The sequence below is a fragment of the Hemiscyllium ocellatum genome, chromosome 9, assembly GCF_020745735.1.
Source record: "Hemiscyllium ocellatum isolate sHemOce1 chromosome 9, sHemOce1.pat.X.cur, whole genome shotgun sequence".
Lineage (NCBI taxonomy): Eukaryota > Metazoa > Chordata > Chondrichthyes > Orectolobiformes > Hemiscylliidae > Hemiscyllium > Hemiscyllium ocellatum.
Genome location: NC_083409.1, coordinates 12,556,628 through 12,573,689, shown reverse-complemented (window position 1 = coordinate 12,573,689; position 17,062 = coordinate 12,556,628). Strand labels below are relative to the sequence as shown.

Below are 17,062 nucleotides of genomic sequence, written 5' to 3'. Positions count from 1 at the left end.
ATCCTGGGCTTTGTGTTCTCAGTCCTTTGACTGATGGCACACACCAAGGTTTCACCTTCAGTCTAATATTTGAGTGGACCTCTGTTGTAGTTTTGAGACATTCGAGTTGAAAATTCCCAGTCTTCCTTTGCTGATGTGACCACAGTGCCTGCTGAATGCTCTGTGCAAGCAGCACTCCACTGTCACGTCCCCTTGAGGCCTGTACCTGTTCCTGCATTTTCATAGCACGAATCCTGAAATTACCACAACCACTTGTTGACTAGTAATGCACTGGAAAGTCCCGACTGCTTTCTCCTAACCTTCTGTCCCAGCAAGAGCTCCCTTTAGCAAGTATTACCCCATGACTAGCACAACGATTCTAAGCAAGCATTCAAATCTTATCCCCATTGTGCGGGAAGGCACGGACGGATCTGGGTATCCTGGTACATGAACCACAAAGTTAGCATGCAAATTAATAGGAAGGTCATAGCATCCGAAAAGTGTGAGCTGGCCGTTTGGCAATAGAGTCCACACTGACCCTCTGAAGCGGATCCTACCCAGACCGTCTCCCCCCCCACACACATACATCCCTGTTGCCCCACCCCCCACCCCCCACACATCCCTGTCCCCTCGTGCCCCACACCCCACCCGCCACTGCATCTTCTACAGCTAATCCACTGAGCCTGCACATCCCTGGACATTACGGGCAATTTAACAAGTCCAATCAGTCCAGCCAGCCTGCAAGCTTTTGGACTATGGGAGGAAACCGGAGCACCCAGAAGAAACTCACCCAGATGCTGGGAGAATGTACAAACTTCACACGAGCAGTTGCCCAAAAATGGAATTGAACCTGGATCCTTGGCACTGGGATACCTAGTGTGTGTGTGTTTTTGATTTACTACTTAGATTAGATTCCGTACAGTGTGGAAACAAGTCCATCTGTCAAGGTCAGGTGAATCAGCCATTTTAAATTGCCCATAGTGTCAGGTGCATTAGTCAGAGGGAAATAGGTCTGTGTGGGTTACTCTGCAGAGGGTCAGTGTGAACTTGTTTCCATCTGACTAATGTACCGAAAACTATGGGCAATTTAAAATGGCCGATTCACCTGCCCTGCACATCTTTGGACTGTGGGAGGAAACCGGAGCACCCGGAGGAAACCCACGCAGACACGGGGAGAATGTGCAAACTCCACACACACTGTTGCCCGAAGCTGGAATCGAACCTGGGTCCCTGGTGCTGTGAGACAGCAATGCTAACCACTGAGCCACCATGCCACCTCATTTTGGAAGAACCTAAAACAGTTGCAAAACAATAAAATCTATTATATTGATCATTTGAATAATAAAAGAATGTTTTCATTTTTTTAAGTGTTAAGTGTAACATGGTGAGTATTTGGAGCCAGGAGTTAGTACCTGTACATTGAATCAATCCTCAGGGCTGTACTGGTGGCCATCTCACCAGTTAACAATTACTGCCTGCTGGATGTTAATGAGGCCTCATCTGGAGAGCTGTGTATCATTTTGGTCTCATTTAAGAAAGGATATCAAGGGTTGTGGGGAAAAGATAGGAAAATGGAAGTGAAGATGATCAGACCAGCCATAATCTCATTGAATCGTGAAACAGACTTGATGGGCTGAATGGCCATTTCACCTTCTGTATGTTATGATGTAATTGTCAGAAACAGTTCAGGGAGAGTTCACTCAACTCATTCCTGGGATGAGGGGGGTTATCCTCTGAGGAAAGGTTGGATATGCGTACACATTAGAGTTTAGGGAATGAGAGGTGATCCTGTTGAAACGGAGGATTCTCAGGGAGAAAAGCAGTGGACAGTGGATGCTGGAAATCTGAAATCAAAAGCAGAATGCTGGAGAAACTCAGCGAGTCTGGCGGTATCTGCGGAGAAAGAAATAAGAGTTAAGGTTTCTACAGAAGTCTTACTAGATCTGAAGCGCTACTCTGTTTCTCTCTCCACAGATAATGCTGGGCTAACTTAAGACCCTGAGGGTACATGACAGATGGATACCTTTTGTGAGGATATCCAGAAGTAGGGACACAGTTTCCTTTGGAACAAAATCCTGTTTAATCCATGACAATTAAGGCCTTCTTACTAAACTTATGTACAGTGCAGTCTGATAAAGTTATCAGCTGAGTATTATGCGGATGGATCAGTGAGGTGACAAGAGCAGCACTAACTCTCCCTCTTGTTCTGTTCAGATTTGTTCACAATTGAGTACACGGTTGGAGAGACAGCAGGCGGCGAGTAAGGAGGAACTAGAACTCGTGAAGGTAGGAATCGAGCAGTCTCTGATCCCCACTCTGTCATTTGATTTTCTGCTGTCTTCACATGGAATCACCAGTTATATCCTGTGTGGTCACAGTCTTTCCCGCTCGGAAAGTGGTGCTATGGTCCATGGTGTCCCCATTGATCATCAAATATGTTCCAATCCCATTTCCCAGCTCTTGACCTGTAGCCTTGCATGCTACGGGATTTCAAGGACTCCGCTAAATGTTTCTAAAATGTCTTGAAGGATTCCTGCCCCTCCAGCCTCCTGATTGTGAATAGATTTCTACAGTGAGCTAAATACCCAACAATCAATGTCTCCTTATTCCCTCATGGGACGTGGACACCACCGACTGGGCCAGCATTTCTTAACCATGCACAGTTGCAGCTCACCCACCTTCTCCTGGGGATGAGCTGACTTTGAGATCAAACAGTGTTTGCTGTTCATGGTAGTACTGAGGTCTCATCAGGAAAGCCAGACTCCATTCTAGCATAGAAACGATATTGCTGTTCCTTCCGTGTTGCTGGGTCAAAATCCTAACATTAGCACCATTGTGGCTGCCCCAACACTGAATGGATTGCAACGTTTCAGTAAGGCAGCTTACCACCCCCTTCTCTAGGGCAATTGGGGACGTACAGTAAATACTGGCCCAGCCGGTCGCGTTGTTCTTCCTGATAAGGAATTAAACTCTCGACACGGTGGTGGGATAAGAAGACGCAAGCGCAGGGTCGTTGCCGAGTGCCTCAGGCTTGCTGCCTTTTCAATTCCCAGGGTAAAGTGCTGTCGTGTGACCGCTGCTGTGAGCTCTTCAGGAAGGACGGTGAGCTGCAGCTCCCTGAGCCTGGCCAGGATCACGCGAAGCAGTATGTCGATGAAGAGAAGGAGATTCTGAAGAAGCAGCTGCGGGAGATGGAGCTGGAGCTAGCGCAGACCAAGCTGCAGCTGGTGGAGGCCAAGTGTAAAATCCAGGTACAGACCTGAAATGGGGGGCTCCACTAGGGGAGGGAGGGAGGGAGAGAGCATGGGACCAGTGTTCCTACATGGTCTCGCTCTGAGTGCCTTTCAAACAGGAGCTCCCTGCCCGAGTCTGTGGCTCCACATTGATACTCTGTCTCTGGGTCGTGCTGACGGATTATTTCCCAGTGAAATCATTATTCCCTTCCTCTGCCTTTCCCAGGAGCTGGAACACCATCGGGGAGCTCTCCTCAATGAGATCCAAGCTGCCAAAAACTCCTGGCTCAGCAAGACCCTGACCTCGATCAAAACCGCCACCGGCACTCAACCCCCTCAGCCTCCGCCTTCCCCTGCTCCGAAGGAAAGCACATAGTGCCACACACCTCGTCCTCCCCCCTTCTCCCCCCTCCACCCCGTCTTCTCAGCCCCTGATGGTGAGGGAACAGCATCCTGAGGATGACCACCTGAACTCAACAGCAAGTCCCCTCACCGCTGACACCATCCTCGAGCTCAAGAAATGGCCCTGCTCAGGGCCAGCTGTCCAACTCTTTGTACATTCAAATCCTTCCTCATTCTGGGATCCAATCTGACGGATTGATGGTTTGTATATTGTTGAACAAGAAATGTTGTATTTTACTATCAGTACCTTGTCGTTTTCATTGACAGCAGTTAATTGAGAGTCTCATTGGTTTAATGTGGTGAACAGGTCAGTTCTCCAGGCACTGTGAAAGATAAGGGCCTGTGAGAAATGCCAGTGTTTGCTGATTTGTCACCTTGCGCAGGCGAACTGAGAATCTTCTTCACTCTCTCCAGTCTCTCTTTGCTCTCCTTTCTTCTTTCACACTCTCCTGTGTGCTCCCTCTTTCTGAACTACTTGCTCTCCAGACCTTGCTTGCTTGCTTGCTTCTCTCTCTCACTGGACTGAGAGCTGCTCCTATTCATTGACTCTCAGAGATCATGATGTTTTGCTCAGGTCAGTTCCCATGATGCACTCTGCTCATCCTGCCTTACCCACTTAATGTTCTGCTTGGATCTTTATGCAATGGTCTGTCCACCATTTTTCCCTTTTCAGTCTTTACAAACCAATGTGCGTGGACGTGACAGAGGAATAGCTAAAGGACTCGATTTGCACAATGTACAAAGAACAAATGATCTATCTTGTTTCTTTAATTTTCAAACAAGTTCAATATTAAATGTAGTTAAAATCTGGGGAAATTTTAAGCTTAACTTGCAGCAGCCTGTTGTCCCAGTGAACAGGTTCCTTTTGTTGGTGTGTTTATCTGTAATACCCAGCTGCCCCCTGTTGTTCACCCTAGTGCAACCATCTCTTGGGGGCAGCTTATATTTGTAACAATTGTATTTTCAACAATAAACTAACTCACTGTTGTTGGTCTGGCTGTGTTCTGTGCTCGCTCTACACCACTGGCCTTTCAGCTAGCTGTATAGGAAGATCCCAGTTCTTCCCCATTCACTTCAAACGTTCGATTAGTATCAACATGACCACATTCTGGACCGAGGTGGGGTTGTCAGTAAGTGACTGCACTCTATCCTGTAAATCTCAATTATAAATACACTGATAACAACATCCCGTTAATCTAGTTTTAACAGGAATATGGGAATGGGGGCCAGGATACGATCGCAATTTCCCTGGACACAGCACACTCCATCCCCTCCCCTCTGAACAAATCTGAAATCACCAACTGGGTTTCACACACAAATCAAACTCAAAGAGGGATAGAATGCTGCAAAGCTGAGGCACACACCTACAGACATTAACTGGGTAACAGTCACACCCACACTGACAGGTACACCTACAGTCAGTACTGAGTAACAGTCACACCCGCACTCAGAGACACGTACCTACAGACACCATTGGGTAACAGTCACACCCATACAGGCTCAGGTATGCTCTGAGTTCCTGATTGAACCTCTGTCTGAAATAAGACCTCACTTTTGAGCTGTGACAGGCTAAAGTGAGAGGAATGAATCTTGTGACTGCAGCCTCTAACATTTGTAATCTAAATCATTTAGTGTGTTCCCCAGGATGCAGTGGAGAGTGCACAGTGTGATCCCATCAGCTGGGTCTGGACCAACCGAGTGAAGAGGGAATGTCTCCGATTGGAATGATTGAGTCCCAACAGCTTTCAGTTTCTGTTCTATTTGGAATCTTGTAACCTCGACGGATTCCAGATCAAAGGGGTCATTTGAAAGTCATTGGCTCCCGGTTCAAACTACAGATGTGTCCTTGGCTGGGTGACCTGTCAATCAATCAGCTGAGGCGGATAGTCTATTTCCACAGCGTACACGAGACCAAATCATCATCGTCTTTATTCCCTTTTCCAGATTGACATTGACAGAAAACAGTCAGCAATTAACAGCCCAGACAGAGGAAGCTGCACAAATTCACAGCCACATTGGAGCTTGAGGAAAACACTTGTGGAGATTTTCTCAATAGCATGAGAATCTTGTCCCTTAAAACAGTGACAAAACCTTAAATTGGAACTGGCAGCTGAGCAGGAAGGAGATCTGGTTTACTGAAGCAGAGACTTCTGAGGTTCACATTGTTTTGTACAGCTGACAGTTTTCAGTATCTTTGAGATGTTTTACTTGGCAATAGGAGTCAACACTGTCCCCATCAAATAATCCCAGGATAGGGACAGCACACAGATACAGCATAAAGCTCCCAGTGTCCTAATGATCTGCCTTAACCCCTGAACCTCACCTGTCTCTGAGCCAGTCCTGAGAAGGAAGAGAGTTGAAATTCAGTGCTGACAATGACCTTTGTCCTGCCAGCTCAGCCCTGTTCTGTTTAAAGTTGTGTCTCCTCTATGGACTGTCTCCAACACTCTACACACATTCTGATCTCCTGATGCTCTTGCTGAGGGGAGAGGGGAGGGTCACGTGGGTGAGGGCACAGGAGAAGTGAGCGTTGGACTCCCAGTCAGACCCAGAGAGGGTCAGCAGGCTGCTGACACTGTAGGTGCTGTCCGAAGCTCGCAGGTAGTTGCTGGTCTGAACCCTGTCCGAAATGACTGCGCCATCCTTCTTCCACTGCACCTCCAGCTCATCGGGATAGAAGTGATTGGCAAGGCACACCAGGGTGGCAGTGCCCTTGGCATTGACCTGCTCCAGGGAGGGGGGCAGCAGGGTCAGCTTGGGCTGAGAGTTCTCACGGTCTGAAAGACAAGAGAAACAATTTTAAGCTCTGACGTTCGAAAGGATTTCAACTCTAACATTAACTGGCAAAGAAAATCCTTTTGAACGTTTGTAACCAAAACGTAATAAACCCGACAAAAGGACAGGTATTGTTTAAATTGTATCTTGGGACGCGAGTCTCACTGGCAGTGCCAGTGTTTATTACCATCCCTAATTGCCCCTGAGAAGGTGATGGTGAAAGAGAAGGGACAGTTTTGGACCATTGTTAAGGGAATGAATGTGGGCAGCTGGAAGGACTATCAATGGGGGAGCATTTCAGTGCCAGTGATCAGAACTCAGTGAGATTGAGAGTAGGGACGGAACAAGTGTAAAAGTTTTCATTTGGGAACAAACCATTTTACTAAATGATGTGATAATTTAGTAAAAGTGGACTGGAACTGGTGACTTCTTGGGAAATCAGTGGCGGGGCAGTGGGAGGTCTTCAAGGAGGAGCCCCAGATCATTTAGAATCTGTTCCCACAGTGAGTAAGGGTGGGGCTCCCAAATCTCGACTCTCACCCTGGGATATGAAAAACCAACCAGAGTTGGGCAGACTAAACCGGAAAGGTGATATTGGATACCAGGAGTTCAATCCTCTGTATGGTTCTGGTGAACAGATCAACTGTGTAAAACTGTAGTTAGAGCCTTTCAGGATGTGATCCTATGAGAGAGTAGACAGAGGAGATTCACAAGGATTTTCTAAGGAATGCAGAGTTTTAGATCTAAGGACTGATTGGTTTGGCTGGGAATGTTTTCTTTGGAACAGAGGAGGCTGAGGGGAGATTTGATTGTGGTGTGTAAAATGATGAGGGGCCTGGATAGAGTGGGTAGAAAGGACTGATTTCCATCAGCAGAGAGGGCAATAACCCTGGGGAGCCATTAAAATGAATTGGGGGCAGGGTTCAACGGGAGTTGAGTACGTTTTTCACTCAGAGGGTGGATGGATCTAGGATTCACTATCTGAAAGTTTGGGAGAGGCAGAAACCTCACCACATTACAAAAAATTCGATATTCACTTGAAACACCAAAACCTCCAGAGTAAGAGCTGGAAAGTGGGATGGAGCACATTATCATAGAATCCTTACAATATGGGAGCAAGTCATTCAGCTCCTTAAGTCCACACCAACCCTCCAAAGAGCATCCCACCCAGACCCTCCCCCTACACTATCCCTGCAACCCCATGGCTAATCCACCTGGCTTGCAGAACCCAGGACCCTAGGAGCAATTTACTATGTCCAATCCACCAAATTGCACGTCTTTGGACTATCAGAGGAAACCCGAGCAGACACAGGGAGAATGTGCAAATTTCATACAGACAGTCACCTGAGAGTGTAATCAAACCCAGTTCCCTCGTGCTGTCAGGCAGCAGGGCTAACCACTGTGCTGCCCACACAATATCTCTTTAACAAACCTCTGGCCACTCACAGATCTTTATCTGAAAACATTGGAGCAGATTTGGATCAGAACACATCAGGATGGAGTAATGTTGGGTCCCCTCCATGTAGAAGGTTCTAGATGACATTTCAAACCTTGCTGCCCAGCACTGTGCTGAAGTCAAGGGTGAGGCTGCAATAAGTCTCAGTGTCCCCGGGTCAGACAGCATCAGTGCTCTAAATAACCCTTGGAAGGTGAGAATGCATGGACAATGGGTGAGGGTCAGGATCAGGAGACTCCAACCACTAAGAAAAACTTGCGTTTGTGTAGCACCTGTCCCACCTCAGGATGTCCCAGTGGCTCTTTCCAGCAGACTGGGCACAATACGATCATGATAATGAGCAGAGGATCAGAGTTTTAGTGATGGTTTTTGGGAGGAGGTCAATTGACCAATACACCAGGGGGAAACTGCCCTGCTCTTCATTTAATAGTGCCATAGAATGGCTTTTCTCACAACTGAAAGACTCCCAGTTTTTTTTAAAAAAAGGTTAGATTCCTTCCAGTATGGAAACAGGCCCTTCAGCCCAACAAGTCCACACCAGCCCTCCGAACAGTAACCCTCCAAAGCTCACTTCCCTATAATTTACCCCTGACTAACATACCTAACACTATGGGCAATTTAGCATGGCCAGTTTCCCCTAACCCGCACACCTTTGGACTGTGGGAAGAAACCAGAGCACCTGGAAGGAACCCATACAGTCATGGGGAGAACGAGGCAGGGATCAAACCTGGGTCCCTGGTGTTGTGAGGCAGCAGTGCTAACCACTGAGCCACCGTGCCACTCCATAGAAAAGGCATGTATTTCCATTGAGTATTTCACACCTTTTGCTCTCCCAAAGACATTTACAGACAGTGAGGGTCTTGACTGAAGACCAGTCACTGTTGTAATGTGTGGAATGTCACAACCAGTTTGTACACAAGAAGGTGACACAAGCAACAATGAGATCCAAGGAGCATATACACTAATGTTTCAGGGACAAATATTCACCTGAACTCCATCCAAAGAGGTAGAAAACGAGAAAATGAAAGTTAAAGGAGAGGGCAGAATGGCTGGTTTGTGATGAGATTGATTGATACCAGGAAATAAAAGGAAGACACAGAATTTGAAAATGCTGCAATGTACCAAGGAACCATAAAAGTACAGGGTTACTTGAGAATGGAACAAACTAAAAGGCCTTATATCTCAATGCATGAAACATTTGGAAAAAGGTAAAGTCATGTGGCAGATCAGTGTAAATCAAGTACCCAAGGATTTTAACCTAGTTAAATGGGGGTGGAATCTGGAGATGTTAGTAAAGTTTCCAGGGCAAATAAAAGAACAGAGAGTATGGAAAGTGTCAGGAAACTAACTCTCGACACAGCATAAAAGGGGACAACCTTGAGAAGGAGGGCAGTCAATGCAGGACTGAGGGTGTTGTACTTTAATGCACACAGTGTACACAATGAGCTTGCAGTGTAGATTGAAACTGGCAGGTAAGATGAGTGTATCACAGAGATGTGGCTGCATGGAGATCTGGGCTGGGAACTAAATATCCAAGGACACATGTCCTCTATTGAAAAGACAGGCAGGTGGGTAGAGGGGCCAGGTTTGTCTTGTGAGTAAGAAATGAAATTAAATCGATAGCAAGAGCTTTATGGAGTCAGAAAGTGTAGAATCTGTGGGGTTACAGTTGAGGAACCACAAAGGGAAAAAGATCCTGACAGGGCACATGTACAGGCCTCCTAGTGATAGTGGGGAAGAAAATAAATCAGGAGATTGATTTATCATGTAAGAAAGGCAATGTTACAACAATCATTGGGAATTTGAATATGCGGTGGACAGGGAAAATCAAACTGGTAGCTGATCTCAAGGAAGGGAATTTTGGATTATCTATGAAATGGATTTTTGGGAACAGCCTATGGTATAGCCCACTATGGAACAGGCAGTTCTGCATCTGGTGATGTGTAATGAGGCAAAACTGATACGAGAGAAGATGAAAAATCCTCTAGGGGGTAGTGACCATAATATGATAGAATTCACCCTGCAGTTTGAGAAGGAGAAGCTGGAATCTGATGTAACAGTAGGTGTTAATGAGCAAGTTAGACAGAGGAGAGCCAATGCACATGATCCATTTGGATTGCCAGAAGATTTTGACAAGTTGCCATACATGAGCTGAAAACTAAAATAAGATGGGCACAATACTGGCATGGATAGGGAGAAGGATAAAATGAATTTTTTTGGGGTGGTGGACAGGGCTTAGTGGAAATCTGCGGGGTCAGTGACTAGGAGACAGTAAGGATTGCAGATGCTGGAAGTCAGAGTCAATAGATGTGAAGCTGGAAGAGCACAGCAGGTCAGTCTGCATCTGAGGTGCAGGAAAGTCAATGTTTCAGGTTGAAACCCTTCGTTAGGGAAGGTTAGTCAGTCAGGTCAGTCCTAACGAAGGATTTCAGCCCAAAACATTGACTTGCATATTCCTCGGATGTTATCTGATCTGCTGTGCTCTTCAGCTTCACATCTACAGTGGTCAGTGTTGGGACTACAGCTACTCACATAAAAATTAATTATGCATTGATGATTAGATTCCCTACAGTGTGGAAGCAGGCCCTTCAGCCCAACCCTCCCCTCCAAAGAGTAACCCACCCACACTCATTTCCCCCAACTAATGCACCTAATACGATGGGCAGTTTAGCACGGCCAATTCACAGCCTGCACATTTTCTTTTGGAACGGGGGAGGAAACCCACACAGACACAGGGTGAATGTGCAAATTCCATACAGATAGTCAACCAAGGTTGAATTGAACCTGGGTCCCTGGCACTGTGAGGCAGCAGTGCTAGCCACTGAGCCACCATGCCTCTGGAAAAAGGACTGAGACCATTGCTGCTAAGTTTGCAGATGACAGAAAGTTAGATGGAGGGACAGGTAGTGTTGAGGAATCAGGGAGGCTGCAGATGGACTTGGACCAGCTAGGCGAGAGAGTGCAAAGAAGTGGCAGATGGAATACAATGTGGGAAAGTGCAAGGTTGTGCACTTTGGCGGGAAGAATAGAGGTGTTGTCTATTTTCTAAATAGGGGGGAGATTTGGAAATCTGAAGCAGAAAGGAACTTGTTCAGGTTTTTCTTGAGGTTAACATGCAGGTTCAGTTGGCAATTATGAAGGCAAAAGCAATGCTGGCATTCGTTGTGACAGAACTAGAATACAAGTGGACTGCTGAGGCTGGATAAGGCTATGGTCAGACCACATTTGGCATATTGTGAGCAGTTTGGGCTGCACAACTCAAGAAGGGTGTGCTGGCATTGGAGGGGGTCCAGAAGAGCTTTGCAAGAATGATCCTGGGCTTGTCATGTGAGCTGCAATTGAGAATTTTGGGTCTCTACTTCATGGAATTTGGAAAGACATGGGGAGGGGTGCCGTATCTGATTGAAACTTACAATATACTGGGAGGTCTGGATAGAGTGGTGCGGAGAGGATGCTTCCACTAGCCAATGAAACTCAGACCTGAGGGCACAGACTTAGAGTTAAAGAATGACCCTTTCGAAATGCGACGAGGAAGAATTTCCTCAGCCAGAGGGTGGTGAATCTGTGGAACTCATTGCCATAGAAGACTGTGGAGGTGAAGTCGGTGAGTGTGTTTAAAACAGAGATAGCGAGGCTGTTGACTGGTAGGGGAGAAGGCAGGAGAAAGGGGTTGAGAAACAATCAGCTATGGTCAAATGGCACAGCAGACTTGATAGGTTGATTGGCCAAATTCTGTTCCTCCATCTTAAGGCATTATGCTCTTATGGAGAGTTTCCCCAAAACCCTGGAATACTGAGATCACTGGATTACAAATCCTGCTGTGGCTGTTTGTCATCAGGACTTTGCTAAGAGATAGCCAGGGAGTTGAGATGGCAAGCATCCTGTTCCATGTTCAGGATGATTCCCAGCTCCTGGAATACCATGAGTACAGGAAGTGTGGTCAGTGACAGCAGTTGGAGCTCCAGGTTTCGGAGCTTGAGCAGCAGCTGGTGTCAGTGCGGAGCGTCCGTGAGGCTGAGAGCTCCGTGAAGTGTACGTTTCTAGATGTAGTCACTCTGCAGTTTCAGAGTATGCAGGGAGAGAGGGAATGGGGGAGCAGCAGACAGTCCAAAAGGATCAGACATCTAGTACAGGAATCCCCTGAGTGCATCCCACTCTCCAACCAGGATTCAGTTCAGAATCCTGATGAGAATGATGGTTCATCTGGGGAGTGCAGCCATAGCCAAGCCCCTGGCACCACGGGGGGCTCAGCTGTACAGGGGGGCACAAGGAAGACTGGAAGAGTGATAGTGAAAGGAGATTCGAGAGTGAGGGCATCGATAGGTGTTTCTGCAGCTGCAGATGAGAATTCAGGATGGTGTGTTGTCTCCCTGGTGCCAGGGTCAAGGATGTCATTGAGCGACTGCAGAGCTCCCTGAGGAGAGAGGGGGAACAGGCAGCAGTCGTGGTCCACATCAGTCCCAGTGACAGAGGGAGAAAAGGGATGTGGTCCTGCAGTCAGATAAGGAGACCAAAGGTGCACACAACAGGAGCATAAAATCATATAGCACAGAAGAGGCATTTCAGGCCATTGAATCTGTCATTAAACCTACAGTAGTTGCACCTTCCAACATGAGGCCCATTGCTATGAATGTTATGACATTTCAAGTGTTGATCTCAGTATTTTTTAAAGGTTGTGAGATTACCCACCTCATCTACCCTCCTGTGCGACTTCTCGGTGAGAACCTTTTCCTCAAATCCTCTCTTCTTTGACATTGAATGTGTGCCAACATATTGTTGATCCTACTCCTCAGGAGAAAATTCTGCCCTAGGCGAAAATGAGGATTGCAGATGCTGGAGATCAGAGTCAATACTAGAGTGGTGCTGGAAAAGCACGGCAGGTCAGGCAACATCCGAGGATGAGGAAAATCGATGTTTCAGGCAGGAGCCCTTTAATCCTAATGAAAGGCTTTTGCCCAAAACGTTGATTTTCCTGCTCCTCAGAAAGTTCCACCCTGTCTATTCCCCTCATAATCTTAAATATCTCTATTAGGTCCTGCCTAATCCTTCTCTGCTCCAAAGAAAACATCCCAAGCTTATCCCGCCTCACCTCATTGCTGAAATACTCCATCCCAGGCAACATCCTGGTTAATCTGCTCTGTCATACACTCATGGAGTCATAGGGATGTACAGCATGGAAACTGACCATTCAGTCCAACTCGTCCATGCTGACCAGATATCCTAAACTAATCTAGTCCCACCTGCCAGCACTTGGCCCATATCCCTCTAAACCCTTCCTAGTCATATACATATCCAGATGCCTTTTAAATGTTGCAATTGTACCAGCTCCACCACTCTCTCATTTAACTTACGCACCATCCTCTGTGTGAAAAAGGTCACTTTTACATTTATTCCCATCTCACCCTAAACCCCTAATTCTGGACTACCTTGTCTATTTACCCGACCCATGCCCCTCATGATTTTATAAGCCTCTATAAGGTCGCCCCTCAGCTTCTGATGATCCAGGGAAAACAGCCCCAGCCTGTTCAGCTTCTCCCTGTAGCTCAGATCCTCCAACCCTGGCAACATCTTTGTAAATCTTTTCTGAACCCGTTCAAGTTTCACAACATCTTTCCAATTGAAAGGAGACCAGAATTGCACTCAATATTCCAAAAGTGGTCTAACCAATGTCCTGTACAGCTGCAACATGACCTCCCAACTCCTGTACTCAATACTCTGATCTATAAAGGAAAGCATACCAAACACCTTCTTCACTATCCTATCTACCTGTGACTTCAAGGAGCAATGAACCTGAACTCCAAGGTCTCTTTGTTCAGCAACACTCCCCAAGACCTTCCTGTTTAAGTCCTGCTCTGATTTGCCTTTCCAAAATTCAGCACCTCACATTCATCTAAATTAAACTCCATCTGCCCCTTGGCCCACTGATCAAGATCCCATTGTAATCTGAGATAACCTTCTTCCCTGTCCATTAACCTCCAATTTTGGTGTCATCTGCACACTTGCTAATTATACCTCCTACGTTGACATTCAAATCAGTTATATAAATGTTGAAAAGCGGTGAACTCAGCAATGATCCTTGTGGCACACCATTGGCCACAGGCCTCCAATTGAAAAGCAACCCTCCACCACCACCCTCTGTCTTCTACCTTTGAGCCAGTTCTGTGTCCAAATGGCTAGTTTTCCCTGTATTCCATGAGCTGCAACCCTGTCCAGTACATTCACATCCCTCCTATGGTGACCACAACTGCACTTTGGTTCCTTTGGCCGAACCAAAGACTGTACAGCTCCAACATATCTACCCTGTCTTATAATCGATAGCTGAAGTGTTGAAGGAAAGTTTTTTTATATGCCTTCACAACTACCCTATCAACCTGTCGTGTCTTCCTAAAGGCATCACGTCACATTTATTAGGGTTAAATTCCATCTGACTCTGATCTGCCCATCTGACCAATCCGGTTATACCCTTCCATAACCTAATATCTTCTTCCTCACTGTCAACCATCCGGCCAATCTTTGTGTCATCTACAAACTGAGTTACCAGCACTCCGTTCCAACAATCTCATCTACATAATTTCTATAAATCACAAGCAATAAGGGACTGACCCCTGTGGTATCCCACTGCACACTGTACTCGACTCACACACACAACTTTCTGCCTTCACCGTCTGTCTCCTGTCACTGAGCCAATTTTGGGTTGAGTACTCCTGAGGTGATCTCACTAAAGCCCTGTAAAATTGCATTAAGGCACCCCTCTCCTGTTCTCGAATCCCCTCACTATGAAGACCAACATCCTATTTACCTTCTTCATTGCCAGCTGCTCCTGCACGCTGACTTTTAGTGACTGATATGTAAGGACGCCAAGGTCTCATTGAACCTCCCCATTCCCAATCTATCACCACTCAGATCATAATCTGCATTCACATTTTTGTGACTCAACTATGTCACCTCACATTTATCCACATTGCATTTCATCTGGCACTAACTCAATTTGTTCAAATCGCACAAAAGGATCTCTGCATCCTCCTCCAAGCTCCCCCGCCCACACAGCTTTGTATTATCTGAAAAATTGGAGATATTACTCTTAGCTTCCTTCATCTAAGACATTCAGTGATATGACGAATAACTGTGGTACTCTTTCAGAAAAAAAGCCTGTTTATTCCAACTCTTTGTTTCCTATCTGCCAACCAATTCCCTATCCATGCCAAAATACTGCCCAATCCTATGAGCCTTAATTTTATATCTCTTCTGTAAGATTTATTAAAAGCATTCTGGAAGTTCAAATTAACCACATCCACTGGCTCGCCCTCATCAAGTCCATTCGTTACATCCTCGAACAATTCCAGTGGATTTGTTCAGCATGGCAATCCATCTGACTCCGTCCAACCCTGTCACTGTTTTCCATGTGCTCAGCCACTAAATCTTTTGTAATGGACTCCAGTATTTTCCCTAATACCAATGTCAGGCTGACTGGTCTAAAATTCCCCGTTTTCTCACTCCCTCTCTTTTGAAATTGTGAGGTTACATCAGCAACTCCCCAACCTGCAGGAACTGTTCCAGAATCTATAGAATCTTGGAAGATGAACGCTAATATTCCCAAAATTTTCAGGCCACTTCCTGAAGTCCTCTGGGATGAAGATTATTGGTCCCCATGGATTAATTGAACATTAATCCCATCAATTTTCCCAAAACCATTTCCCTAATAAAATTGATTTTCTCCGGTTCCTCCCTTGCTCTAGACCCTGTGCTGCAATTTTTTGGGATATACTTTTTTTTATAGATATTTTTATTGGGAATTTAACATTTTGACAAATTTACAAAAATAAGCAGAATTTTCAAGCACAAACATTAATATAAAAATAGATCTTAAATATATAATCATCAAAATTCAACTAATCCACAATCATCCAGAGTGTATAGTTGAGTCGCTTACATCCTTCAAATAAGAGAAAATGTTCTCTAATACACTCATAACAGTATGATAAAAAGGAAGTTATTTCCAAACAATAAGAACAAAAAAAAATTAAACATGTTTGAATGGAGATCTTCCCCCTTGTTCTCAGGGGGCCTTACTACCTTTCCAACGTTCCACCATATCCTCTCCCAAACAGTGTCCCACCCTCAACCCGGGCGCTCCTTAATAGGATTTAGATATAATACCAAGCTAGAGTTAACAGTGAGCGCCGCACCCCCACCCCTCCCCACCCATACCTGAGTATATCTGCTAGCATCAATGCCACGTACAAACACACATAACTATAAAATTACAACTCCAACAGATTACAATTAAGTATAATAACATAGCAAGGAAGACAACCCCGCTCCCAGAGGCAAAAGTAAAGTAGAATAAAGTATCCATTTCTCCCCACGGAGTGTGGGAGAGGCAAGCCAACATAAATTGTCTCTTACGATTTATTTAACCGAGTCTAAAAGTTTCTTGGCCTCTTCCGATGATCTAAAATTATACTCGGATCCTTCGTGGGTAAAGCACAACGTCGCTGGGTAGCGTAAGGTATATTGAATATCTAAGTCCCTTAAACATTTCTTCACCTCATCAAACGCCTTCCTTCTTCGTGCCAAAGCCGGGGAGAAGTCCTGAAATAACATAATCTTGGATCCTTCATGAATCATAGCTTTAGGATCCTTTCCAAGCTTTCTGGAGGCATCCAGGAGTATCTGCCTCTCCCTATAACTGTGCAGCCGGAACAGGACCGGGCGTGGGCGCTGGTTTGGGCCAGATCCGTGTACTGCGACCCGGTAGGCCCACGCCACCCTTACCCGATCAGTTTCAGCCCCCAGGTTTAAAAGCTGGGGCAGCCATCGCTCCAGAAATGCTGCTAACTGTCCTTTCCCTTCTTGTTCTTGAAGGCCCAGCAACCAAATATTCTTTCTCCGATTTCTGTTGTCAATATCATCGATGTAGATTTCAAAGGCCCTGATTCTCTGCTCCAGAGCTCGCACCTGTTCTGCAGCTGTTTGAGCTGCAGCCTCGGAGGTCGTGGCCTTTAGTTCCGCCCCCTCCACTCGGCCCTGTAATTCTCTGATAGTTTGATTCTGTTTCTGCAGCTTTTCTTCGAATGCATTCCATCTCCGTCGGGATTCTGCGATGAAATTGACGAGTGTCGATTCCAATCTAGCAATCATCTCCACAAGGCCTGTTTTTACATCAGCTGCAGCCGGAGGAGAGGAGGGTGGGGGAGGGGTCTTTGTTTTCTGAGAG

The 17,062-nt window shown here is 46.0% G+C and overlaps 1 protein-coding gene across 1 annotated transcript in view; it reads left to right on the top strand.

The window, feature by feature from the left end:
- Positions 1–4,601, top strand: part of LOC132818921 (rab GTPase-activating protein 1-like) — a 42,220-nt gene extending 37,619 nt beyond the window's left edge. The window contains exons 6-8 of the mRNA XM_060830050.1: positions 2,194–2,265; positions 3,033–3,230; positions 3,439–4,601. Of these exons, the coding sequence (XP_060686033.1) occupies positions 2,194–2,265; positions 3,033–3,230; positions 3,439–3,588 (420 nt within the window). The 3' untranslated portion in view covers positions 3,589–4,601. The remainder of the gene's footprint in view (positions 1–2,193; positions 2,266–3,032; positions 3,231–3,438) is intronic.
- The last annotated feature ends 12,461 nt before the right edge of the window (positions 4,602–17,062 follow it).